Source organism: Amblyraja radiata, chromosome 2 (genome assembly GCF_010909765.2).
Source record: "Amblyraja radiata isolate CabotCenter1 chromosome 2, sAmbRad1.1.pri, whole genome shotgun sequence".
NCBI lineage: Eukaryota > Metazoa > Chordata > Chondrichthyes > Rajiformes > Rajidae > Amblyraja > Amblyraja radiata.
Genome location: NC_045957.1, coordinates 87,344,700 through 87,371,196, shown reverse-complemented (window position 1 = coordinate 87,371,196; position 26,497 = coordinate 87,344,700). Strand labels below are relative to the sequence as shown.

The 26,497-nt window shown below is 42.1% G+C and overlaps 1 protein-coding gene across 11 annotated transcripts in view; it reads left to right on the top strand.

The window, feature by feature from the left end:
* Nucleotides 1-26,497, top strand: part of cobl (cordon-bleu WH2 repeat protein) — a 255,373-nt gene that overhangs the window by 153,065 nt on the left and 75,811 nt on the right. For 8 of the 11 annotated variants that reach the window (XM_033050042.1, XM_033050014.1, XM_033050048.1 and 5 more), the window contains 2 exons: nt 23,390-23,498; nt 25,519-25,728. In XM_033050042.1, coding sequence (XP_032905933.1) covers nt 23,390-23,498; nt 25,519-25,728 — 319 coding nt within the window. Of the gene's footprint in view, nt 1-23,389; nt 23,505-25,518; nt 25,729-26,497 lie in introns of all 11 variants that reach the window. The other 3 variants (XM_033050073.1, XM_033050063.1, XM_033050056.1) reach the window with 2 other exon arrangements.

Below are 26,497 nucleotides of genomic sequence, written 5' to 3'. Positions count from 1 at the left end.
AAGAGAAAGAAACAAGTTTAAATACCACAGAAATATCCAAGATACTCTTGCAGAGGGTGTTTATAGTAACTAACATGACTAGGAATCACATTTTTGTATGTCTCTGGTGGAATGGGAAAAAATGTTCGTATCAATCTAATTGACATGGCATCCTCAGACATTGTTTCAACACTTTTGATGGGGAAAACACTGCACATTTTGTTTTTAAACTCCTTTCAAATTTGACAAATGTGGTGACTCAAACATGTAACGATGGTCTGGGAACTGCAAAGGAGAAGTTTCTAAAGGCTGCATATTTATTGTCTCTGATTAATGCCTAATGGCTCCCAAAGTGGTCATTGAGCAATGTATCAAATGTTACTTTAGTGCCAGCTGGAGATTTTAGTCAAATTCTATTGATAATTCCATGAATTCAAAGCCAAATTTAAAACATACATTTGAGAAAAATTTAAATGATTGCAGTTGAAAACCAACATGCAAACACATTTGACGGGCAATCCATCTGCGAGAGTTTGCTTCAAATTTACTCGGATTAATAAAGGGGGAAATTTGTCATATAGATTCAGCAGAAATATTTTAAGTGAAAATTTTGAACCCAAGTGTTATATCTGTTGCAAGCTGTTTCCCCCAATGTTGCTCAGCACTCTTTGAATGCCCAATGATTGCATGATAGAGTGATTTAAACATCCAAAAATGATTAAACAGCCTTTGAATAAAGACCTTCTTTCAAAGCACTCCGAGAGAACCTGGACGATATAAGTCTATCGACAGTGTGATGGATATTGAGGTTGTACATTTTGCTGTTGAATTTTTAAACTCTCTGTCACCATCTGGCGTGCCATGACATAACCATGAACTAAAAGAAGGAGCTCTAATCTTGTTACTCAGTAATTTGGATCCACCAATGCAGTGCAAAGCACAAGATTATCGATTCAAAAATTCTACCACATGCAATTGGGGCTACAATAATGACTGAAAATGTCTTCATCCCTGGGATGCCAATTATTCCAGTTGATCTACATTTTCAATTCAAGCAGCCTCAGTTCCCTGTTCATCATACTTTTGTTATGAGCATGAACAAGATGCAAGGACAATCACTGAAAGTTGTTGGCCTTAATTTCAAAACTCGTGTTTACCCATGGTCAGCTATATGTTGTTTGTTCCAGAGTTGGAGATAAAAACAATCTGTCCGATTTTTACACCATACCCAAAGAGAAGAAATATAATTTATTCTGATGCACTTCAATTATGAAATCAAGTTAATTTACACATTCCTATTTAAAGAGAACAACATAAAATGTAATTTTTGTACACATATTTATTTTTAAGGTGAATATTTTTATTGGTACCTTTAGTTAAATTGCATAATTTTAACAACATAAGTGTATTATTTATGGAATTAATTACATTTTTGATTCAAACTTTTTTTTTTTTTTCAATAAATGTTATACAACTCAATTGCATGGAAATAAATGCAGACATGAACATTGCCAGCATACTAACTAGAGCAACACTGGGTCTAGCAGGTTGTTTCGAAAGAGAGAAGGGTGACTGAAGAAAAAAATGATGGATAAAATAAGTTAAATTAAAAGGAAGAATTCTGTCCTTTAAAGAGATGGTGTGTGTATATTGGTGTAGAGAAAAACACAACGTTAACGCAAAGTCTTTGAATCTGCTGAACTAGTTTAGGGCAGAAATAGGAGGACCACAGATTGTTGCAAGGCAGATGTAACAATGAAGAAAATACTGTACTGACTAGAATATTCATAGATGACTAACTTGAGACTTCAGATTAAGGTATATTTGCAAATATTTAGTACAATCAAAATCTCTGCTCTGATCCTACAGCTGAATATACCGTTGATGTATTTATCAACATTCTCACTTGAATAATGGCCAGTAATGACATATACCACTTGCTCATTTGCAACCATACAGCTGCATTTCACTGTGGGCATTGCATTGGAGAGAAGAAAAGGAAGATATCAAATTAGTTTTATTTTAAATAGGGATAAGGTCCATATGTATGGATAAGAGTCCAGTCTGTTTAAATTCCAGGAGGCTAGAACATATTCCACAAAACAAAACATTTCTTTGCAGTGCATAATTGATTTGTTTTAGCTGAACACTCTCTTATTGGGTCATATTTACATGCTCAGTACACAACTGTATACTAAATTCAAGTTCTTTCTGAGTATGATACGTGATTGCTTAGCGCCTTCCAGCTGTGTGTAGTGACATCAGAATACAATGGCTATCTTGATGGTAGACACAAAATGCTTGAGTAACTCAGCGGGACAAGCAGCATCTCTGAAGAGAAGCAATGGGTGATGTTTCGGGTTGAGCCCCTTCTTCAGAGTGTTTCTTGATTTCCCTTGGCCAAAACCTTTGCCTGGAAATCTATTGGTAGTCACTTTAGCTCATTGTATTTGCCTCCACGATTGATACCATCGTCTTCAATAGATGAGTTTCCAAGGCAGCTTACACTATGATAAAAATGATTATATAGTGAGTTTACTGCAGTGCCCACTAATAGTGTAGCATAAAAACATAGAAAAATAGAAACAAATAAAATAGGTGCAGGAGTCGGCCATTCGGCCCTTTGAGCCAACACCACCATTCAATATCCAAAATCGGTACCTCTTTCTTGAAATCAGTACCCAAAATCAGTACCCCTTTCCTGCTTTCTCCCCATATCCCTTGATTCCGTCAGCCCTAAGTGCTATATCTAACTCTTTCTTGAATACATCCAGTGAATTGGTCTCCACTGCCTTCTGTGGCAGAGAATTCCACAGACTCACAACTCTCTAGGTGAAAACGTTTTTCCTCATCTCAGTCCTAAATGGCCTACCCCTTATTCTTAATCTGTGACTCCTGGTTCTGGACTCCCCCAACATCGGAAACATTTTTCCTGCATCTAGCCTGTCCAATCCCTTAAGAATTTTATATGTATCTGTAAGATACCCTCTCATCCTTCTAAATGCCTCTCATCCTTCTATAAGCCCAGTCGATCAATTCTGAACCCTCAACCGGAGAATTAAGGCTTGTTTCAGCTTGAAATAAGAGGACCAACTTACCCTGACCCACAGCAGAGGTGTCTGAAGTGTCTGTCATCTTCCGGTTAGTTCCTTCATGTGCCTTCCTTCCCCCATTTTGCTCCCTCCTTTCCCAGTCACGAACCGTTATCCTGTGTTGTGAGGCACACCCCATTCAAATCCACAGCTGACCACAACCTCCTCCTTGGATTTCAAGGGGTTTTCAATACTGAGCCCCCTACCACTCCATGATAGAGTATCTGAACACCTGATGAATGAACACTATCCTCTCGTGACACGTCATCACCCTGGTGCCTCTTGCCATACAAATATAACTATATTTTGCATCCAGTATCTTTCCCTTTGCTCTATCTATTACGCTTGAGTTTGACTTGATTATATGTATGTCTGGTATATCTGCTCTGTTTGGATTACAAACGAAACAAAGTTTTCTCTGTACCTCAATACAATAAACCTAAAACTAAACAAGCCCCTGGATTCCTATACTCTTTCCTCCTCCCCACCAAATTAACAAATTGCCTTTCAGTGTGTGTCTCGCCTTTTATCTGTAAACTATCATACTTTGCCAGCATCACATTGATGAAGCTCATGGGAGAAATTGCTTGGAGTTCAGTTGAAAAGGGATTTTTCCATTGTAAGTGTTACATTAGACCTCGTACAATAGGATTTAGAGGATCTCCCATAAAACTGCCAAGGGGCCATGTATTACAACACTTGAAAACCTTTTAGCATAGAAAATTTAAATGTAGAACAGTACAGCACAGGATCAGCGGCAATCTACGTCACCTGGCAACAACCTACGACAGTACCTACGTCAGGAGAAGTCAAGCTACGCTCATTGGCGTCAACCTACTGTCGCCGAAAAATGTTGAACATGTTGAAAATCCAGCTGCGATCAGAAAGACGCTACGACTCTTTGGGCGACTGAGGAGACTACTCACGACCATACAGGCAACACCCCGACGACCATGTGGCGACAGCCTAGTCGTCTGTAGTCGCCTAAAACATATCCCATTCTTAAACCGCCTTACTCACTATTTGCAACTCCACCATTTTTGACGTCATCTGCAAACTTACTAACTGACTCACCACTATTTTAGTCTTCCTGACATTAGATTTTCTAAGCCTAGATACAGTAATATGGCTGCAGTATTACTGTAAGCATGAAAAGGCTTTCTGATTTTTGGCATTAATCAGAGAAAATGTTAAACCATTGTTTAAACCTTCCGCTTATGGAAAATATTGTTTTTCTGGGATGTACGTCAAGAAAAACCTATTTCCTTCCAGGGTTGAGGTTTGTTTTCAGTAACTATGTATACAGTTGCACTATAGTCAGTGATGCCAACTCTAAAATAAAACTTTCTCATCAAGTTTAGTGACAGTATGAATTATAGCAGTATTGTTCACACATTTAATCTGCTTTTTACAGTGAGGAAAGAACATGGTAGAAAATTGATAAAGATATTGATTGAGGCTTTGCGTTTTGGTACAGCAGGCAGTGAAGAATGCTAATGGCATGTTGGCCTTCATAATGAGAGGAGTCGAGTAGAGGAGCAGTTGTACAGGGCCCTGGTGCGACCACACCTGGAGTATTGTGTGCCAATTTGATCTCCTAATTTGAGGAAGGACTTTCTTGCTATTGAGGGAGTGCAGCGTAGGTTCACGAGGTTAATTCCCGGGATGGTGGGACTGTCATATAATGAAAGAATGGAGCGATTGGGCTTATATTCACTGGAATTTAGGATGAGGGAGGATCTTTTAGAAACATATAAAATTATTAAGGGATTGATCAGGCTAGATGCAGGAAACATGTTCCCGATGTTGGGGGAGTCCAGAACCAGGGGAAGTTTAAGAATAAAGGGTAGGCCATTTAGGACTGAGATGAGGAAAAATGTTTTCACACAGAGAGTTGTGAATTTATGGAATTCTCTGCCACAGAAGGCAGTGGAGGCCGATTCACTGGATGCATTCAAAAGAGAGTTAAATAAAGCTCTTAGAGCTAGCGGAATCAAGGGATATGGGGAGAAGGCAGGAACAAGTTACTGATTGTGGATGATCAGCCATGATCACATTGAATGGCGATGCTGACTCGAAGGGTCGAATAACCTACTCCTGCACCTATTCTCTCTGTATCTATGTATCTATGTTTTGGGAGCACTAACATGGGCAGGACTGACACAATGAACGGTTGGGCTCTGGGAAGTGTTGAGCAGAGTGTTCTGGGAGTACATAGTTCACTGAAAGTGGCATCAAAGGTAGATAGGGTGGTCAAAAAAGGCATTTGGCACGTTGGCCATCAGTCAGCATTGAGTGTAGAAGTTGGGAAGTCATGTTGTAGTTGTATAACACATTGGTGAGGCTGCATGTAGTGTATTGTGTTCACTTTTGGGCACCATGTTATAGGAAATATGTTGTTAAGCTGGAAAAGGTACAGAGAAGATATACGAGGATGTTGCCAGGACTCGAGGGTCTGAGCTGTCGGGAGAGCTTGAGCAGGCTCGAACTCTATCCCTTGGAGCGCAGGAGGATGAGGGGTGATCTTATCGAGGTGTACAAAATCATGAGAGGAATAAAATGGGTATACGCACAGAGTCTCTTGCCCAGAGTAGGGAAATCAAGAACTAGAAGACATAGGTTGAAGGTGAAATGAGAAAGATTTAATAGGAACGTGAGGGGTAACCTTTTCACACAAAGAGTGGTGGATGTATTGAACGAGTTGCTGGAAGAGGTAGTATCGCAATATTTAAGAAACATTTAGATAGTAACATAGATTGGACATTTTAGAAGGATATGGGCCAAACGACATGCTGGCTGGTGTAGGTAAGACTATGAACAATAAAAAAGTGAGATTTAAAAAAAATCCTAGTCAATTAATTCAATTTTCAGGAATCATGGTTTTAACGTGGTTGTCATTCAAGTCAAACAAGCATCATTGAAAGTATATTTGTTCACTCAATAGTGAACGTGATTTGTCCCTTACAGTCTGAGATGAATCTCTCACCCTTTGGACTTTAGGGATACAGCTCTCCTCATGTTGAATCCATGTCTCTTCTGTGTCATATAATACTACTCTTGCTCTCCTCCTCCTTGGGGAACAAGGATAGAGTTCCTTTCACCTCATCAGCCTCCGCATCCATTTATTGACATTTCCATCACCTCCAACATGATTCCACCACTATTTTCCCATCCACATACCTTTCTGTCTTCTGTAGAGATCATTCCCTCTGCAATTCCTTAGTTCGCTCATTCCTTCCCACTGAACCCACCTGTTATTTATGGCCCTTGTGATAATAAAGACCTCATGCCATGTCAGGTTAAACACTGTTTATTCAAGACAAACAAGTACAAGCTCTCAGGTACACAAAATTGCTGGGGAAACTCAGCGGGTGCAGCAGCATCTATGGAGCGAAGGAAATAGGCGACGTTTCGGGCCGAAACCCTTCTTCAGACTGATGGGGGGTGGGGAAAGAAAGAAGGAAAAAGGGAGGAGGAGGAGGAGCCCGAGGGCGGGCGGATGGGAGGGTGGGAGGAGACAGCTAGAGGGTGAAGGAAGGGGAGGAGACAGCACGGGCTAGCCAAATTGGGAGAATTCAATGTTGATGCCATAAGGACGCAAGGACCCCAGACGGAATATGAGGTGCTGTTCCTCCAATTTCCGCTGTTGCTCACTCTGGCAATGGAGGAGACCCAGGACAGAGAGGTCGGATTGGGAATGGGAGGGGGAGTTGAAGTGCTGAGCCACCGGGAGGTCAGGTAGGTTATTGCGGACTGAGCGGAGGTGTTCGGCGAAACGGTCGCCCAACCTACGCTTGGTCTCACCGATGTAAATCAGCTGACATCTAGAGCAGCGGATGCAGTAGATGAGGTTGGAGGAGATACAGGTGAACCTTTGTCGCACCTGGAACGACTGCTTGGGACCTTGAATGGAGTCGAGGGGGGAGGTGAAGGGACAGGTGTTGCATTTCTTGCGGTTGCAACGGAAAGTGCCCGGGGAGGGGGTGGTGCGGGAGGGAAGGGAAGAATTGACGAGGGAGTTGCGGAGGGAGCGGTCTTTGCGGAAGGCAGACATGGGGGGAGATGGGAAGATGTGGCGAGTGGTGGGGTCACGTTGGAGGTGGCGGAAATGGCGGAGGATTATGTGTTGTATTTGCCGGCTGGTGGGGTGAAAGGTGAGGACCAGAGGGACTCTGCCCTTGTTGCGTGTGCGGGGATGGGGAGAGAGAGCAGTGTTACGGGGTATGGATGAGACCCTGGTGTGAGCCTCATCTATGGTGGCGGAGGGGAATCCCCGTTCCCTGAAGAACGAGGACATTTCCGATGCCCTGGTATGAAATGTCTCATCCTGGGAACAGATGCGGCGTAGGCGGAGGAATTGGGAGTAGGGGATGGAGTCTTTACAGGGGGCAGGGTGGGAAGACGTGTAGTCCAGATAGCCATGTGAGTCAGTGGGTTTGTAATGTATGTCGGTCAGGAGTCTGTCCCCTGCGATGGAGATGGTGAGGTCAAGGAATGGTAGGGAAGTGTCGGAAATCGTCCAGGTGTATTGGAGTGCCGGATGGAAGTTGGTGGTGAAGTGGATGAAGTCAGTCAGTTGTGTGTGGGTGCAGGAGGTGGCACCAAAGCAGTCGTCAATGTAGCGGAGGTAGAGGTCGGGGATGGGGCCCTGGTACGCCTCGAACAAGGATTGTTCAACGTACCCGACAAAGAGACAGGCGTAGCTGGGGCCCATGCGTGTGCCCATAGCTACGCCTTGTGTTTGGAGGAAATGGGAGGAGTCAAATGTAAAGTTATTGAGGGTGAGGACCAACTCCGCTAAGCGGAGGAGAGTGTCAGTGGCTGGGTATAGGTTGCTCCTCTGGTCGAGGAAGAACCGGAGGGCTCTGAGGCCATCCTGGTGGGGGATGGAGGTGTAGAGTGACCGGACATCCATGGTGAAGATGAGGGGGTGAGGGCCCAGAGAGTGGAATGCGTGGAGGCGGCGGAGAGTGTCTGAGGTGTCTAGAACATAGGTGGGGAGGGATTTGACCAAGTTACCCTGCCCTCCAAGTACAAGCTCTCACTTGGGAGTGTACTCCAAAACTGCGGAGCATAGAGGAGTGCGACACTAATAAACTAGTAGGCGTAACTACTAAGCATGACTCATAACATGAGCCTCTAATCTACATTCCCCCCCCTCTTAAAGAATTAACAACACTGCATACCCATAACTAAACAAAGCAAATATCACAACCGATGACAAACATATGTAAAGTCAAACATAGTCCGGATACTTCACAACCGGCCTGCAAACACGACCTGAGAGTGTACTGAAAGTTAGAAACATAGAAAATAGGTGCAGGAGGAGGCCATTCGGCCCTTCGAGCCAGCACCGCCATTCATTGTGATCATGGCTGATCTTCCCCTATCAATAACCCGTGCCTGCCTTCTCCCCATATCCCTTGACTCCACTAGCCCCTAGAGCTCTATCTAACTCTCTGTTCCAGTGGAATCTGCCAGAATGAATTCTTGCCATCTAGCACTGTGAATACAGTTGCATCAGCCATCTGTGCCGCAATCTCGTCCACTGTATGCATTGGATAACGTTGTCTCTTATTGCTGCATTTAAATTCTTGGGGGTAATGCAAATCCTTATCTCGTCTTTATTCTTTTTAATAGTGGCAATCATTGAGGAGACCCAGTCTGAGGGTTCAGTTACAGGAGTAATCACACCAAGAGCCAACATTCTGTTAAGTTCACTTTGTACACCATCCCGCATAGCATGGGGAATCCTGTGAGCTGGACGAACAACTGAGATTGCCTCGGGGTCAATAATAATCGTGCATTTGGCAGGCAACCTGCCCAGTTCGTCGTTAAACAAGTCCTTGTATTGTGTTAAAATGTGATGTGTAAAATCACAGTCTACAGCCACTGGACAGACGGAAGGGCTGAAGGAAATCAAACCCATGTCATGACATGCATCGGCACCCAGTATGGATGGTACCTTCTCGCGTACCACGTAGAAATCCAGGATGTGGTCACACGCATTGAGACGACAGTGTAACTTTACTTGACTGATAGGGTGCAGTGCTGCTCCATTAAAAGAGATAAGTGAAGCAGTTGTCTTAGTTAGAGTTTCTGTGATTTGTAGCTGTTGGAAGACAGCCAACGAGATTGCGTTGCACCTGGCCCCGGAATCTACTTTGAGATAAAGGGTTTTGCTGTTAATGAGCAGTTTGACCTTGGGATCGAGTTTGGATGCTGAACCAGACAAAGCATCCACATTAATCTCTGTGCTGTCCTCACCTGTTTGTGGGAACTGGGAGCTAGGATATTCATCCTAGTTTAATAAGCTGACCGACTGGTTCGTTTGAGATCTGTTATTTCTTGATTTACAGTATTTTGCGAAATGGTTTCTTTTATTACAGAGCCTGCTGGTCTTTCCAAATGCCGGACACTGATTACGAACCGCAGCATGTGAACTTCCGCAATTAAAGGAATTAGTAATCCATCTTGGGCTGTTAACTGGCCCCTGAAACCGTCGAGTGGTAATTTGATTAGACACGCTGGCCGCATTGACTTCACGAACAGCAGAAGCAGTCAGCGTTTTTTGTTTTTTTTCACTTAAATTTTTATTGATTTTTAAGAGATATTTTCAAAACAGTGCAACACCATCACCATGCATAAAACAAAGTAAGAAAAACAGCAATCAAAATAAAAAAATAAGTAGATCGGGGCAAAAAACAAAAAGAAGTAAATTTAAAAAAAAATTGGAATAAGACCATGTGGTTCACTTACCAAATTAAAAAAAGAAAAAACATTACATTGATTAGTTATCTGGAGATAATTCAACAGTCCATTTTTCCCAGATCTTCTCAAATGAATTCTCCTTGAATCTCAAGGAATATGTCAATTTCTCCATATTAAAGATGTCTCGCACAATTTCTAACCACTGTTCCTATTTTGGACTTTTTCATTAAGCCACTGCCTGGTAATGGCCTTCTTACTTGCTGCAAGCAAAACTTTAATCAAATATGTATCTTCTATTTTTACACTATCTTTAATACGCCCCAGATACATCACAGGGCAGGTATTTGGGATTTTATAACCCAAGATATTATTTACAGCTGCATTAACATTTTCCCAGTATGGCCTTATCTTTACACAGTTCCAGAAAATATGCGAGTGGTCTGCCTCCGTACCCCCACACAGCCTCCAACAGTGTTGTTGGACAGCAAGTTGTCTGCTTTTTATTTTTGGTGTTATAAAAAAGCGAGATAGATTCTTCCAGCAAAATTCTCTCCATACTAGTGAGCTTGTGGATGAACATTGTGTTTCACACATTTGATACCATTCTTCTTCTGTTATTTGAATCTTTAATTCTGCTTCCCATTTTGTTTTTATGTAGAGCGTTGATTCTCCCCCGCTTTCCACCAGAGCTTGGTAGAAAGCAGAGATGACCCGAGACCCCTTCTGTTTGTATGCATCCACAATCACCTTTTGTGTTTTTTTTGTTTTTTTTTTGTTTTTTTATAGGGACAGTGCATATTAATGAACATTTTGCATGTAAATATGTGAGATTGTAGCCAATCAGTAGCTAATTTCCGTCTCTAGTCCCTTGATCACATTATTTGAAATTTCATCTAGTTCTGGCCTGATCTCTTTTATAAAGTAGTCTCTTAATTGCAAGTATCTAAAAAAATCTTTGTTTTCGAGACCATACTTTGACTTTAAATCTTGGAAGCTCATAAACTCGCCATTTTCTGAAACTGCATACATTGCCGTTATGCCTTTATGTGCTCATTCTTTGAATTTTGAATCATACACCCCTGGCTTAAACTTTGAGTCATATGCGAACCACTTCAATGCGTGAACCCCTCTTTTTAATTTGAGAAGCAGTTAGCGTTTTAATGTGGGCATTGGTTAATTCAGTTATGCGACAGCGATTTTCAACAGCTTCTAAGGTCGGGCCCACTTCACGCAACAATTCATCACGTAGTTTATCATTCAATATGCCATGTATCAATCTGTCTCTTATCAAACTAGATTTGATCTCTCTGAAATCGCATCGACTAGCAACCTGCTTCAATGCATTGACATAAAGCTCGACCGGTTCTGCTTGCTTCTGGCACATTTAGAAATATTTATGTCTTTCAATGCTCACATTAATTTGTAACTCACAAAGCTGTCGGAATTTGCATAGGAGGCACTCAGGATCTCGGATGGACTCTGCTGGAATCTGTACACCATTAGCATCTACACCAATAGTGAAATATTCTGGCACGTCGTGCAGCTTTACTGCCTGCCAAGTTAAGGAGAATCAAGGCACGAAGAGCGGGTGCTGCGTTCGGATAAGCTGCATCAATGTAGATTGTGAAATCCTCCTCGAACACACGCCATCGTTCAGCTAGATCAGCATCAAACACCAAGACATCGGGCTTTCTGAGAGCAGCAGCCATAGTCGTAGTTAAAAAAATAAACTAAGATAAAAACAATATAATCAATCGGAGGTTGAGATCATACACTTCTGACACCATGTTATTTATGGCCCTTGTGATAATAAAGACCTCATGCCATGTCGGGTTATATATTGTTTATTCAAGACAAACAAGTACAAGCTCTCACTTGGGAGTGTACTCCAAAACTGCGGAGCATAGAGGAGTGCGACACTAAAAAACTAGTAGGTATAAGTACAAAGCATTATTCATAACATGAGCCTCTAATCTACCTCCCCAGATAACTTCCCCGGCAATCGCAAGAGAGAAGTATTACCTGTCCGTATACCTTCTCTCTTGTATTCAACCAAGGATCCCAACAGTCCTTCCAAATTAGATAACAGTTCACGTGGACTTCCTCTAACCTTCTTCTTCTTTCATGTGGCGTGCACAGCCTAAAGTTGTTGAACAACTTGTTCTATTTGATCTTCTGTTTGTGCACGTTGAATTGATTACATTAGTCGAAACAGGGCGGATCACGTGAAGGTTGCAATCTTCCACCCCTCCTCTAACCTGATCTACTGCTTCTGGTGACCTGATGTGGCCTCCTTTACCTCGGCGTGGTTAAGCGTAGACTCAGCCACGGTTTTTTCCGAACATTTGCGTTCAGTCCACCATGGCCTGCTGGATCTTGTGTTTGCTAATTATTTTATCTCTTCTTCCCATTCCCATGCTGACCATTTGGTCCTGGACCTCCTCCATTTCCAGAGTGAGGGCACACGCTAACTGGAGGAACTGCAGCTCATATTCCGTTTTCTTTAAATTCCTTTATTTCTTCCGACTTCACAATTTTCAACTAGGCTGGCTCAGAATTTCTGTGTTACTAACCAGAAAATTGGCTAGAGTTCTCACTACTGTTCAATCTACAGTCATCTTTATTGGAAACTAGACGAAGTGGGACCCGTTGGGTCCCATCCCCTCAACGTGCAGTTGCGGGGGAGGGGGCAGCCTTCGGTGTCACACACACACTAACCCCCCCCCCACACACACACACACTAACCCCCCCCCCCCTGATATATTAATATTATTCATTTGCCGCTTTTACCCCATCCCCCGCCCTATCCACTCACGCATAACCCCCAACTGCGTAGGCGCGGCTAGTGAAGGGCTGGGGGGCTGGAGAGGGAGGGGGATGTGGGTAGAGAGGGAGTGGGCGGAGGGTAGAGATGGAGGGGGTAGAGATTGAGGGGGGTGTGCGACATCACAGGGGAGGGCTGGTTCCCGAATGCAATACTCCACCACTCACCCATCGGTCCCAATATTCACCACTCCCTGGAGAGGGAGGGAGGGGGGCAAAGAGGGAGGGGGGCAGAGAGGGAGGGGGGGCAGAGAAGGAGGGGGGGCAGAGAGGGAGGGGGGCAGAGAGGGAGGGGGTGCAGAGGGAGGGGGTGCAGAGGGAGGGGGTAAATGCAGCAGCTACTCAGGTCGCAGCGCAGCAGCCTCCCCTGTGATGTCGCACACCCCCCTCAATCTCTACCCCCTCCATCTCTACCCTCCGACGGTGCGGGTGGGCATGTACCCAAGCGGGGCCTCCCTCCCCCATCTTCTCCCCCCTCTCCTCCCCCTCTTCCCCCCTCTCCTCTCCCCCATCCCCTCTCCCCCCTCCTCCCTCTCTCCTCCCCCTCTGTATGGGGCAAGAATTATCTTGTAATTATTTTTATTCTATTACCAGAATAAGCATATTTAGTGAGTATAATAATGTTTAATTACTGTTTTTTGTTGCATTGTTGTGCCTAGAACAGACTGGTTTATCATGTTTGATATATGTATAGTATGTCCTGTAGAGGGCGCTCCTCATTTATACTTCTGTCTGGTGTGCTGTAAAAATACAGAATCAGAGTGAGAATCATAGAACTAGCTGTGGAGTCACACGGTTTTCTTATCGTGTCGGACCATGTTTTACCGTGTTTTATCATTTCTGACCGTGCATGTAAGTTTTGAACATGTTTGGAAATAAATCAGTTTTTGTTCAACTTAACCACGGTATCACGTGGATCACTGGAATTACGGTACATCGCGTAGGCCGTGATTAGCAGCTAGTTCCTTCTGCAGTAACACCCTCCCTCTCTCTCTTTCTCTGCCCCAGGGAGGGGGTTGAGAGGGAGGGGGAGGGAGTAGAAGCAGCACCCGTAACTCAGTTCGTAGAGCAGCAGCCTCCCCACCAGGAGCTAGGGTGGGCGTGGCTGCGGGCGGGCGTGGACCCGAGCGAGGCCCAGAGCGATCTGAGGACGGTCAAAAGCAGCGGAGGGCCAGCCGATTGTTGCTTCCGCGAGGGGAAGCCCACCCACCCGCGGCCAGAGTTCGCCAGGTGGGATCGGGTTTCACCAGCGAGGAAAAGGTTTCACAATTCCCCGAGTCCCTGCGATTGACAGAGGAATCGCAGGTCTCCATAGACGGCCTCTCCCAGAGGGAGTAATGGCCACCACGGTCACCTTCCCATCACGCTGCCCCGCGCTCTTGCGGCGATAACAGCCGCCGCCATGTTGTAGAACTTCAAGGAGCCCAGCGGAGCACGCAGCATGACATGAGCAGCATTTTAATGCCCGCACCCTCACCCGCGCGCCAATAACGACCGCCGCCGTCATGTTCTAGAACTTCAAGGAGCCCAGCGGAGCGCGCAGCACGACCTAAGCAACAGTTTAAAAACGCTAAGTGACAAATTTAAAGAAGTGTAAGTTAAGTAGCCAAGAAGTACAGAAGACAGAACAGGGGTGACATCACTCGCAGCATGAGCAGAGGCAGGCAGGCAGATCCATTGTGATGTCATCAGCTAGACCATCTCGTTTATTTTCTAAGTTATTTGAGATTTGTGAACATTTTTATAAATAACTTGAGAAATAATGCATGAGATTTTTATTTAATGATTTGCGGGATAAATCTCTACCGGAATATGTAAACATTTTACCATTAGTGCGTCGTTTCTTTGAGTAGATGTGATCGCACACAAACAAATAAACACACACACACACACACACACACACACACACACACACACACACACACACACACACACACACACACTCACATCCACATCAGAGATTTATAATTAAAAGATAAGGATACATTCAGATGAAGGCCTCTATTCCTAGCTACTATTGCAGGTCTACTGCTACTCCGTGTCCAACCTGTTATGTAAATAATGATTAGTCAAACAATGCAGCAACAATCAGCCCTGTGAACGATATTCCGACAATGCCTTCAGAATGCAGGAGGCAAATTAGAAACCTTGGCTCAGAAATTAATTATAAATGCATAGCCTTTGTTTTGTGGAGATAATTTAGGTGGCATTTTTGTTGAAATAAGCATGAACATTTTTCATATTCTAAATGTTACTACATTTGATAGGCATTTTAATTTTAATAACATTTATGAAAATATTATCCATGCCATGTATAGTTTAAACCTGGTAACCATCTGGAACACTTTTTAATAGAAACATCATATGTTAACCCAGATTTATTTTTAATATAGGTAGCCAAGGTGATTGCATTGCATTCTGCATTACAGAGGAAGTGCACTCCTCAGCTGAAATAAACATCCTTAGTTCATTCTGGTCCAAGTGTTTGATACATGTGGAAATGTTTGGTGTTGCAGCACAACTTCCTCAGTGGAAATGACCATTCATAATGGGTTCCAGTACAGGGAGGATATCTCAGCTATTTTCGACATTTAAATGGCTCGATATTTACACATAGTTTCCTGTGCAAAGTTGCACTATTTGAATGTCATTTCATTCATCATACCTGAAATAGTCAATGTGATGCCAGGAATATATTTTTGACTTGAATATCATTTGGCTTTTGTTTTCAGGGTCTTTTCTAGATCTTTGCAGGATTATTTGTCCTTTCTAAATTTAATGAAGACTTTAAGAAAAACTAACCATTTCAACATATATTCACATTATGAACATAGGTTCTTTAAAAGTTTGTACTACTTAATCGCAGTTTACATGGGATACATATGTCACACTACCATAATGTCAATAGTATTCCTTCTCCACCTCTTTAATCCTTTTATAATGAATGTTTACATTTAGAAAGAACAAATAATGCAGCAAAGATCTGAGAAAGTCCCAGAAAATAAAAGCCAAATGAAACTATACCAGCAATTGTCAAATTCTTTATTATTGTCTGAAAAACAGGAGCATTCATTACAATGTGGGCTATAATGGTGTAAAGGTGCTTTGCTTTTGTAATGTATTAATTCTGAGCCATATAGTTTCTTAAGGCTTATAAAACATTCCAGAACAAGGGGGATAGAAATTGTAGACACCAAAGGATGCTCAAATACATTGACCGCTTCATAGTTTTGCCAGTTTGTACACTAACACTGTGATTGAGAAGATGATTAATAGTCTAGGTTGATCATTCACACTGCCAACAATAATGTCGATACAGGAATGTTGTTTTATCCAAATGGATATATCGTTAACAACAATTGCTTTGTTTCTGCATGTACAGTACAATGGCTACTTTGTTCTTAGGTTGGGAGATGATAATCAATATTTAACTAAGGGTGAAACAATTAACCCAGCTTGCGTTGGCAATAATTTTTTCTGAGCAACAAAAAACATTTTACTGCTTTAAAAAGTAAGAAGGTGTGTAAACAAAAACATTATAATTATTGGACATCTAAAATAAATGATGAATAGGCTGGAAACAGTGCATCAGGAAGAAGGGAGATGAATGATCTGAGTGTCTGTCCATCTCGGAATAGTTTTTAGTTTAGTTTAGAGATGCATCGTGGAAACGTCAAGGCATCAGGATTGATCTTGGTCTCAGGCGCTGTAATGCAGCAACACTACCACTATGGCCGCCCATGAATAACTATATACACAGATTCAGATTATAGGAGAGACTTTAATCAAGTAATGAACATGAAGCATTTGTGCAAATAAAGCCGATAGAAACATAGAAAATAGGCGTAGGTGTAGGCCATTTGGCCCATCGCGCTAGCACCGCCATTCAGTATGATCATGGCTGATCATCCAAAATCAGTACGCCGTTCCTGCTTTTTCCCCTTTCCCTTGATTCCGTTAGCCCTAAGAACTAAATCTGCAGTAACTCACTCTTGAAAACTAGAGAATAAATTAGTCATTTAGTCATACGGCATGGAAACAGACTCTTCGGCCCACATGCCCGCATCGAGCAAGTTACCCCATCTGCATGAGTCCCACCTGAAAACAAAGGACAAGCCTTACTGAAAGGAAAAGAAGATCTGAATGTTACTTCGAAAGCTCAGATCTTCGTTACTTTGTGAGCCAGCACTACAAACATAAAGGCATAGGATAGCATAAGGAGAAAGCACTGTATGAATAACTAAACCTTTGTTTTGTCTATCCCAAGTACTGCATCCATTGTTGGAACCAAGTGGAGGAGACACCACATCCAAAGGAATGAATTGCCAAATATAGAGAGAGAGTTGGAAGATCTAGCAAAAACTATAACCTGTCTTATATAGCTGTGTACAGAAAGTACTTTATAATTAACGTTAAACTGACAGCTCTGAAGTGACCTTTTTAATGTTCCAACGTAAAGTTCCAATTCCTGAACTTAAAAAATATTAGGACCAATGGGTTTATATTTTACTCATATTTCTCACTTTTATTCATTAATTTTGTATTTCCGTTTGTTTGATGTAGATACAAATTAGGAGCAGGATTAGGGTACTCAGCAACTAGAGCTAATAGCTCCACCATTCAATAAGATTATGATTGATCTGATTGTAACATCGTTGCATTGCCAGCAGCAATCTTTTACAAACTAACGGTATGAACATTGAATTATCCAATTAAGATAACACCCCACCTCATTTTTTTCTCTTCTTCTCCACCCCCCTCACCCTCTCTTTCTTGAATCTGGTGCATACCTGTTCTACCACTTTCCCACCACCCCCCCAATCCCCTTCCACCTATATCATGCCCTCATGCTGTACATTTCACAATTCTTTCATTCCTCTTCTCTCATCTACACCCTTTTGTGTTCGGTAGAAACAAGGATGCTGGATTACCAAGGAAGGACACAAAATGCTTGATTAATTCAGCGGGCCAGGCAACATCCCTGGAGAACATGGATAGGTGACATTTCAGGTTGAGCCCCTTCTTCAACCTGGAAGAAGGTCCTGAACTGAAATGTCACCTATCCATGTTCTCCAGGGATGCTGCCTAACCCGCTGAGTTACTCCAGTATTTTGTGTCTTGCCTTTTGTCTCCCTTTTGCCTCCTTTTCATTTCGAGCCCTTGTTCACCTTTCTGCCAATGAAAAATAACCCTTTGCTGTATCCACATCACTTGCTTTATCCTGCCCCAACTTTTTCCAACTTTCTCTCTCTCTCACTGCAATCAGTCTGAAGAAGGGCCCAGAGCTAAAACGATGCCTATCCATGTCCTCCAGAGATGCTGCCTGACCTGCTGCTCCAGCACATTGTGTTCTACGCAAGATTCCAGCATCTGCAGTTCCTTGTGTCTATGGTAATCTCTCACACCCATGCTTTTCAAGTATCTACCTGCCTTAAAATTGTTCAAACGCTACTTCCCCCATCCTTTCAGGAGGAGAGCTGCAAAACACTCTCAATCCGGTTAGAGAAAATAAATCATTTCATCTATGATTTAAAAGGGAGAGCCCTCATTTAAAAAAAACCAGCTCTCAGATTTATCATCGCCCACATAAGCAAACATCGTGCATGCTCTTTAGCAAGACCTCTTTTTTTGCTTCATTTAAGCCCCTTTTCACTGTTCCAAACTCCAGTCTTGACATCCAACTTTTACAAGATAATCAGACTACTTTCAGAAAATCTAGTAGGATTTCCGGCTTCCAAGGCATTAGCACCATCTTTTATATAAGGAGACCATGCTGTACACAATACTCTAGATGCAGTCCTATGTAACTGAAACATTACCTTGTCATCTGTCCATTCACTCTTTTCTCATCAACCTACTTTTGTTTCATTTTAGTCTTTAATCCAATTTTGATTAGTCTTCATCCTTGATATCTGCATTTTCCCAGCTATTGTCAAAGTGGCCATTTAGTCTTTTGACATTTGCCTATCATTTCAGCAATGGATTGCCCATAGTCTTTTCAAGTGTGGTTCATCACATCACCCATTCTTAAGCCATGATACTTGAGTACTCATTTGGTTGCCTTTTTAATATCTTTAGAAGGAGATATGTTAAAGTTCTTTACAAAAGCAGGAAAGTGGGGCATTTCATATTTTTTGTACATCCTAAGAATCATTAGCGTTTCTCTTTATTCTGTGGTTAAAATCCCGAACTGTCAGAAATAGGTCATGCAGTAAGCTTATGAAGACTATAACTGACTTATGCTTTGTAAAAATTCATTTGGCGATGAAAATCCTAATTTGGGTTCAGAACCACTAATTAACCAAAATGCTGAAAATATAAGGATTAATTTTGTGAAAAGTGCTGAAAAGCAGGAACATAAATAATTGAGGCATTCCTGCTGATTTGTTCAATGGAAGTCAGAGTTTTAAAGGTTAGTTGGAGAATTACTTGAATACGATTGTTGAGATCTGAATTCTTCATAAAGGAACCAGTAAACCATGATAAATGACTTAAAGTACTATTGTTTTGATACACAAATGTGTGAATGAAAGATGTATTATTTTGTTAGATTTTGGCTTCCCGCTTATTTGGCAAGAGAATAGTTTGTTCACAAAACAAAAATCATGTGTATTTTTTTGGAATCTGAACCAGGGACCAATTTTACCAATCTTTTTTGAGCATATAAAGAGTGCCATCCTAATTGATGTAACAATCTAGTGAACAAATCCCACTGAACTCTATCCAACGTGACTATCATTGAGATTGTAAAGTTAGAAAGTGTAGAAAAATATCCGTAAAATAATACCTCATTCAGCTCCTTTAATATGGTAAATTAACCGTAAGTTTTCAAAATTTTGTGAAGTGTGACAGAATTCAGTTTGTTTCGTATATTTCTTGTTTTCTAGGTATAATATGGGATATATCTAATTTGATGGAATGTTCAAATGGACCAGGACCAGCCAGTTATATTAACTGATTGGTTCGTCATGTGGACTCGTTGCTGAAGTATATAAAATTATAAATAACCTTTTCCAGGATGGAAATATGAAAGCATTGCCTTAATGTGAGAGTAGAAAAATTTAAAGGAGTTTTGTGGTGCAAGATTTTTACACAGAGGGTGATAGGTGCCTGAAATACAGTGCCAGGCGTGGTGATGGAGGCAGACACGAGAGTGACATTTAAGAGACTTTTGGATATGCAGGAGATGGAGAGATATGGATTATATGCAGGCAGATAAAGGCACCATGTTCAGCATAGACACCGAGCCGAAGGATTTGTTCTAGATTCCAAAATTTCCAAACCTCAAAATACATTTTGGAACTGTAATTAAAATTGTCTATTATGTCATAGGTATCACTATTTAAGCCTGGCTGATTTATGTGTCGAAAGATTTGTTAAAATTTAATGAGACTTCTCATTGGAAAAGATTCTACTGCCTCAACTTCAACTAATTCAAATTTTATCTGTGGAGAAAATAATATTGTGGCTGCCTTGAAGGCCAATAAAATATAGATTTTGAGGCACATGTGCCTTGGGGTAAACTGAATGTTCTGCTTTTCTCTTTCTTGTGGTGGAGTGACATGTGACTTTGGGCCAGAATATTCAACTCTTGCCCCCTTCAATGAGCAGTTAGGGCCTTCATTTCCAGTTGGAATGTGTCTGTCCGGGTTGGATTTGCTTGCTGCTCCCTCAGCCTGCACCCCTCTGACTGCACACTTACCAGTAACTCAGTGTGCCATTGGGAACGAGGAAACTCCCAGACATCGTGTTAGCAGGCAGCCACCCAGACTCCATCGAGACGTCTCGGAGCATCTGGATGGCTGAATAACAGGAGGCTTTTGGCTGAGTGAGACCCTGAGAAGAAACAGGGTCGTTGGCACAGAAACTCCAGTGGGCGGAAGAGTTGGGTTTTCTTCATGATTCCTTTTATATTTATTCACTGGTCAGAACCAGAAAATATAGATGATGCAATTACGAACACAGAGCCTTGCCCACCAGCTGTGTACGTCAGAAAAATGAAAGTGCATTGCCCATGAATTTCCATTTATGAATTCTAATATGTATAGGCAGTGGACAAGACTTCCTGCTGGGGGCATACAATCAGGAAAAAAAGTCCAATAAGTGCTCAAGTTTCAAAATGAAAATAGAAATAATAGAAGTCGCAGTAGCTTTCAAAAGTAGCACAGCACGCAATACAAAACAGCACGCAATACAGAACAGCCCGCCTAGCTCAAGTGTGCCACTGTTATGGCCATGTATCAACCTTAAGGGCCTGTCCCACTTGGGCGACATTTTCGGCGACAGCCTGTAAAGAGGTTGTCGCGTCGTGGTCGGGTCGTGATGCAGCGTGACGCATGTAGTGACCCGCGGTGTCTCCCTGTCCTCTCTGGATTTTGGAATGTTCAAAATCCAGGGGCGACATCTGGGTGCCTCATCATGCCGTGCGCCCTGTCACACGCTGACATATACTGTCCTGCGGGTGATGCAGGGTTAGGGTTAGGGACCACAGATGGGCTGTAAAATATTCTTCCTTCAATGCATGGCTTTTAAACATTAATATATTAAAATTAATACAATAAATTCAATTGTGCAAATGAAAAGATGTCTGAGTCGTTCAGTTTTATTTACAGATGTATTGGTCCGCTTCCAGATCCAATCACCATCTCTAACTTTTCACAGGGATGTATTCAGTGAGTGTAGACTGAACTCCCCTCTCCCCTCCACTCCCCTTCTTCCCTTCCTCCCCCTTCCTCCCTTCGCTCCGCTTCTCTCTTTTCCTCCTCCTCCCCTCCCCTCACATCCCCTTCTCCCCCTCTCCCTCCATTCTCCCATTCTCCAACCCCCCCCCCCCCCCCCACTTTCCCCGATGCCCTCCATTTGTGGACCCAGCCTGTGACAGCTAGATCCCACTAATAGTACTGCACCAAGGCCACATCATCTGTTTTAGTAACATTGACTATGGGATAAATGCAGACCCCCACCCCCCTTGCTTCAAAATGGGTGGTGGGTATTTAGACTCAGTGGCCGGAGCAGGTGGTGGTACTGGTACATTGATAATATTGCCTGCACCCAGTTGAAAAGCCCGCTGCCTCTAGGGGTTTGGAGAGACCATTGGAAGAGAGATCTGCCCTATGAGACAACTCGTGGCCAACAGTTTAGTTCCCATGAGGAGCGGGCAGAACATTGGGGGTTAGAGTCCAACACCTGGGACCCTATGTCACATTTAGTTCAGAGATACAGTGCCCTTCGGCCCACCGAGTCCGCACCAATCAGCGATCCCCGCACACTAACACTATCCCACACACGCTAGGGAAAATTTATACTTATACCAAGCCTATCAACCTACAAACCTGTGCTCCATTGGAGTGCGGGAGGAAACCCTAACCCTAGACCTAACTCTAACCCTAGCCCTAGCCTTAACCCTAACCCTAGCCCTAACTCTAGCCCTAGCGCTAACCCTGATGCTAACCCTAACTGGGCGTCACCCGCAGGACAGCATACGTCATTGTGTATGTCGTACAACTACGGACGTCAGTCACTGACGCTCGCAGCCGTCGAAAAAATCGCAAAGTGGGACAGGCCCTTTACTGGGCTGTCTGCCACAATCATGATGAGGGTGCACAAGAGGAGAATTTCAATGAAATAAATGTAGAAAGAAGAATATTAAAAGAACAAGCAACAGCAAAATATCCCTCATCTATTTATAGTTGGAATAAAAACATCTATTTTTAGCTCCAGAAAGGTTAAGATGTCCTTAAGTACATTATATTCATCACGGCAAAAATGGAGTTGTAATACTAGAATAGCATCAACACTACAGTTACCATGAAAAAGTCTTGGATTTTTCCTGTCTTACACCATGTGCAGTAGAATGGTTTTTTCCTCTGAGTACATAAGGTGACATGGTGAGCCCAGTCTTTTTGGTTGGAGTTATCAGCAAGTGCTAGTGATGCGGTCATATGTTAGTACCTCCCTCCATGCGTGATGGCTCACATGGGAGACACCTGTATGATACAGGAATACTTCAAGACAGCCTGTCAAGCTCAGTCGGTAGTTTGACAGAGTTGTTAAAGTTTGTGGGTGCATGTCGCTATTTCAACTCTTGGAGCCAGATTTCTGCAAATGGCAGGTTGGACAATGAGGCATTTGTGACGTACATTCAAGTGGTGATTAAATACTGCATTTTCAAAAGAGATTTGCGACCAGAGTGTTCTGGTTATTGAAGTCTGGACAAAATGTCTTGAGAACTGCTCCAATAAGCCACGCTGATGAAAAATGATTTTAACTGTTAGAGTTTTTGTACATTACATCATTTCATTTGGAACAAAATAAATTATGACAAGCTATCCAAGTTCTCAGGATGTCCTTCACCATGTAATGTGACCCTTTACGGGTGGTCTGGTTTGTTTTTAATTGAATAGCTGATTAACACTTTTGATGGCACAGCTTGTTCATTGTACGATGTACTGTCGTACCAAGCTTATATTGTTTTTCTAACCCATTTGACAAATGTTTGATTTTGGTTAGGTAGGTCATAGACATTAAAGGAAAACTCTCACTAAAGAGTTCAAATTATCAAGATAATCAATATGTTTCATATAAGATGGCGTTGGAGCATTGAAATCTTTATTTGAATACTGACTGTAATTTGCCAGTTGGTGAATAATAAAGAACTTGTGCGTTGCTATATTTTATAATTATTATTAGGTTGAGAGCAGGACTAAAATTGGAAGTGTGGAATTCAAACTAGATGAAACACAATATAAGAACACTTGAGGTTACATTTTATGTTTTATTTTCAGATTGGTGCTGAATCAGTAAACTCTTGGCAGAAAAAACGACGTGCTCCAGCCCCACCACCTACCCAAAATAAGTTGGAAAGAACAGAATTTGATAGAAGCAATACCATTGGTGAGTGTAAGTAATTTCCTCAGTCACATTTGATTTTTTTGTCTAGATATTGGTACACAGGATGGAAAATATAAGCATATTAATGGTTTCTGAAGAGTCTAAGAGTATTGAAAAACAAATTGGTGAAATTGTTTTCCTTTCTGAAAGAGCAAGACCAGTTAAATCAGGCAATAAAATTAAATCAATGACACTCCATTCTAGTTAGTTTGTTAACCATTAACATGTATAATGGTCCAGTTTTACTATAGTTTCTGAATTTTTAGAATATGTTTTACAAATGCTGTATTATTTTTGTAGTTTCAAATCACTGATGTGTGAGTACATTGGATGTTGTCAAGCTTCAGGGGGTATGAGCACCAGCAAATCTTTATAAGGACAGAATTATAATGAAGCATGTGACAAACGTTTTTAAAACACATTGAAATATTTACCAGTTTATTCAGTCTCAATGAACCAAAATATGGAATTGCTTTTAACCTCAAAACCACATTTTTCTGGTTTATCTTTTTGTTAATTTTTGTGGTCTGGGCATTGGTGCTGGCTCGAAGGGCCGAATGGCCTACTCCTGCACCTATTGTCTATTGTCCAATGTCTATTGTAACAGCATTTATGGCCCAAATTGCCCAAAAAAGGTGGTGGAAAGCCACTGTCTTGAACGGCAGCAGTCCTTGTGGTGAAGGTATCCTGACACTGCTAATGGATAAGAAATCCCAGGATTTTCACTCGGCAACAAGTACAAAGTTATTAATTTTAATATGCTGTTACGCTGCATAAACAAAAGCATCTGACTCGAACCACTGCTTTAGGAAAATGTGAAAATGTCTACCTAAGATACGTTTCCAAGATTGAATTCTCAGTGTACCTTAATTCACTTGAATACAATAAAACATTTGCTGCACAATAATGATAGTTCTGTAACTGCTGATTCATAACTGCAGCATAAATTTTTGATACGCAAAACAAATCCCCAAAACCGTTGCACAATCCTCCAGCTAAACATTTGTCTCCCAATTGGTTACGCAGTATAGAATAGAATAGAATGCAATTTATTGTCATTCAAACCTAGGTTTGAACGAAATATCATTTCTACAGTTTAACATTACAACACAATCCAAGACCCACACTTAACACAGTTTTACATAAACATCCATCACAGTGAGTCTCCAACATCTCCTCACTGTGATGGAAGGCAAAGTCTTTATCTCTTCCCTTTGTTCCTTCTCCCGTGGTCCAGCAGTCCCACTGCAGTGTCGAGGCGAACTGGGGCTCTGATGTTAAAGCCCCCGGCGGGCGATGGTAAATCCTGAGGCCGTTTAAGCCACGCCGGGCGATGTTAGGCCCCGGCTCCATGTCCTTAAACCCGCGATTCCAGCGGGAGAAGTCGCCGTTGCGGAGCTCGGAAAAGCGGTCTCTCACCAGGGACCTGCGAGCTCCCGATGTTCCCGTCCACCGGGTCTGCGGCCGGTGCCTCCGAACTCCAAAAGTCGGGTCGCAGCCGCGCGCCACCACAGCTCTTCCCGCTCCGAAGTTGGCCAGCTCCGCGATGTCCGTTCCGCAGGCTCTGGTTAGTCCCGGCCGGAGGTCGCCGCCGGCTCCACGATGTTAGGCCCAACGACATCCGAGACCCGACAAGGAATAGTCGGGTCCCCGCACAGGGAAGAGATTCAAACGGTTTCTCCACAGCCCCCCCCACCACCCCCCACATATACACAGCTAAAAAAAATAATAAAAACTAACTCAAGACATACATTTAACAAGACAAAAATAAAAAAAGACAGACGACTGTAGTCGAGTCGCTGCCGTTAGGCGCCGCCACTAACATCTAATGTAAATGCAGATGACATTCTTTTAAATTATACCCATATGATATAAGTATAGTTAATGTTTAATTCATATTGAGAGCTTCACATATATTTTTGTAATGTTTTATATTTACATTGAAAATGTTGCATTAGATCATTTGAAGCTTTCAATGATATACCCCAAACATACTTACCTCCCTACTTCATCCCCTATCTAGGTGTTGCTGGATGTCAAGTGCCACTAAAGCCTCCAAGAGGCACATTGTCAATCTCAGACAAACCACGTAATCCACCCCAATTAATGATTCCTCCTCCTCCCCCAGAATACCCACCTTCTGCAGACAATGAGAATGTGAGCCAGCCAGGAATGTCTGATTTCACTCATGTGGTGCCTGATGTTCCTGAACACGGTGAATCGATACCTGAATGTAGGTCCTTCAAATAGTACATTTCTCTGCAGAATTATCAGTTAAATTAGATATTAGCACTGAATGTCTCCTATCTTTATCACCCATTTTCAGATTTTGTTCAACAAATTTCAAAATCAGGAATTTAGTTTTCCCAAATTACTTTGTTTTAGTGACTATTTATTTGATTATACTATCACCAAATTGATCTGGTACTTTTTTGGCAACTCTTCTTGCATACTTATGACATATGCCATGACATATCCATAAGTTTAAGTTTATTTGTGGAATCAAAGATGAGTGATAAGAGTGTTGCCTTCATCGTGCTTGGAATATGAGCCTTCTGTCGAACACAAACTGGCAAAGAGAAAGTCTCTTTTCTGATTGCTAAAAGGATCTTCAATTATGTAATTTTGGGCTATCTCAGTTCCAGATACAAAATGCAATAATTTCAAGCACAAAGGAAATAAAACGCTACATTGAAATAACTGCAAGGAGTATTTGTCCCCAAAGTGGCAGTCAAATGTTCTTGAGTTGTAGTACAACTCTGATGTCAGAATCTGATCAAAGAAAGTGGAGAGATATCTGAAGAAAAGTCTCATATCATTTGGATTTTATACAGTATGAGATCATTTGGTTCCCTGGTCCTCTTTTGTTTGAAAATTTGAACTTTTACATTACATAATGATTCAGAAAATGGATTTGTTGGTAAGCATTTTATTTAATCCTAAAAGTTGCATAATGACGTTTGTGGTGCCTATTCACAATTGGTGGGTGAATTTGTGGAGGC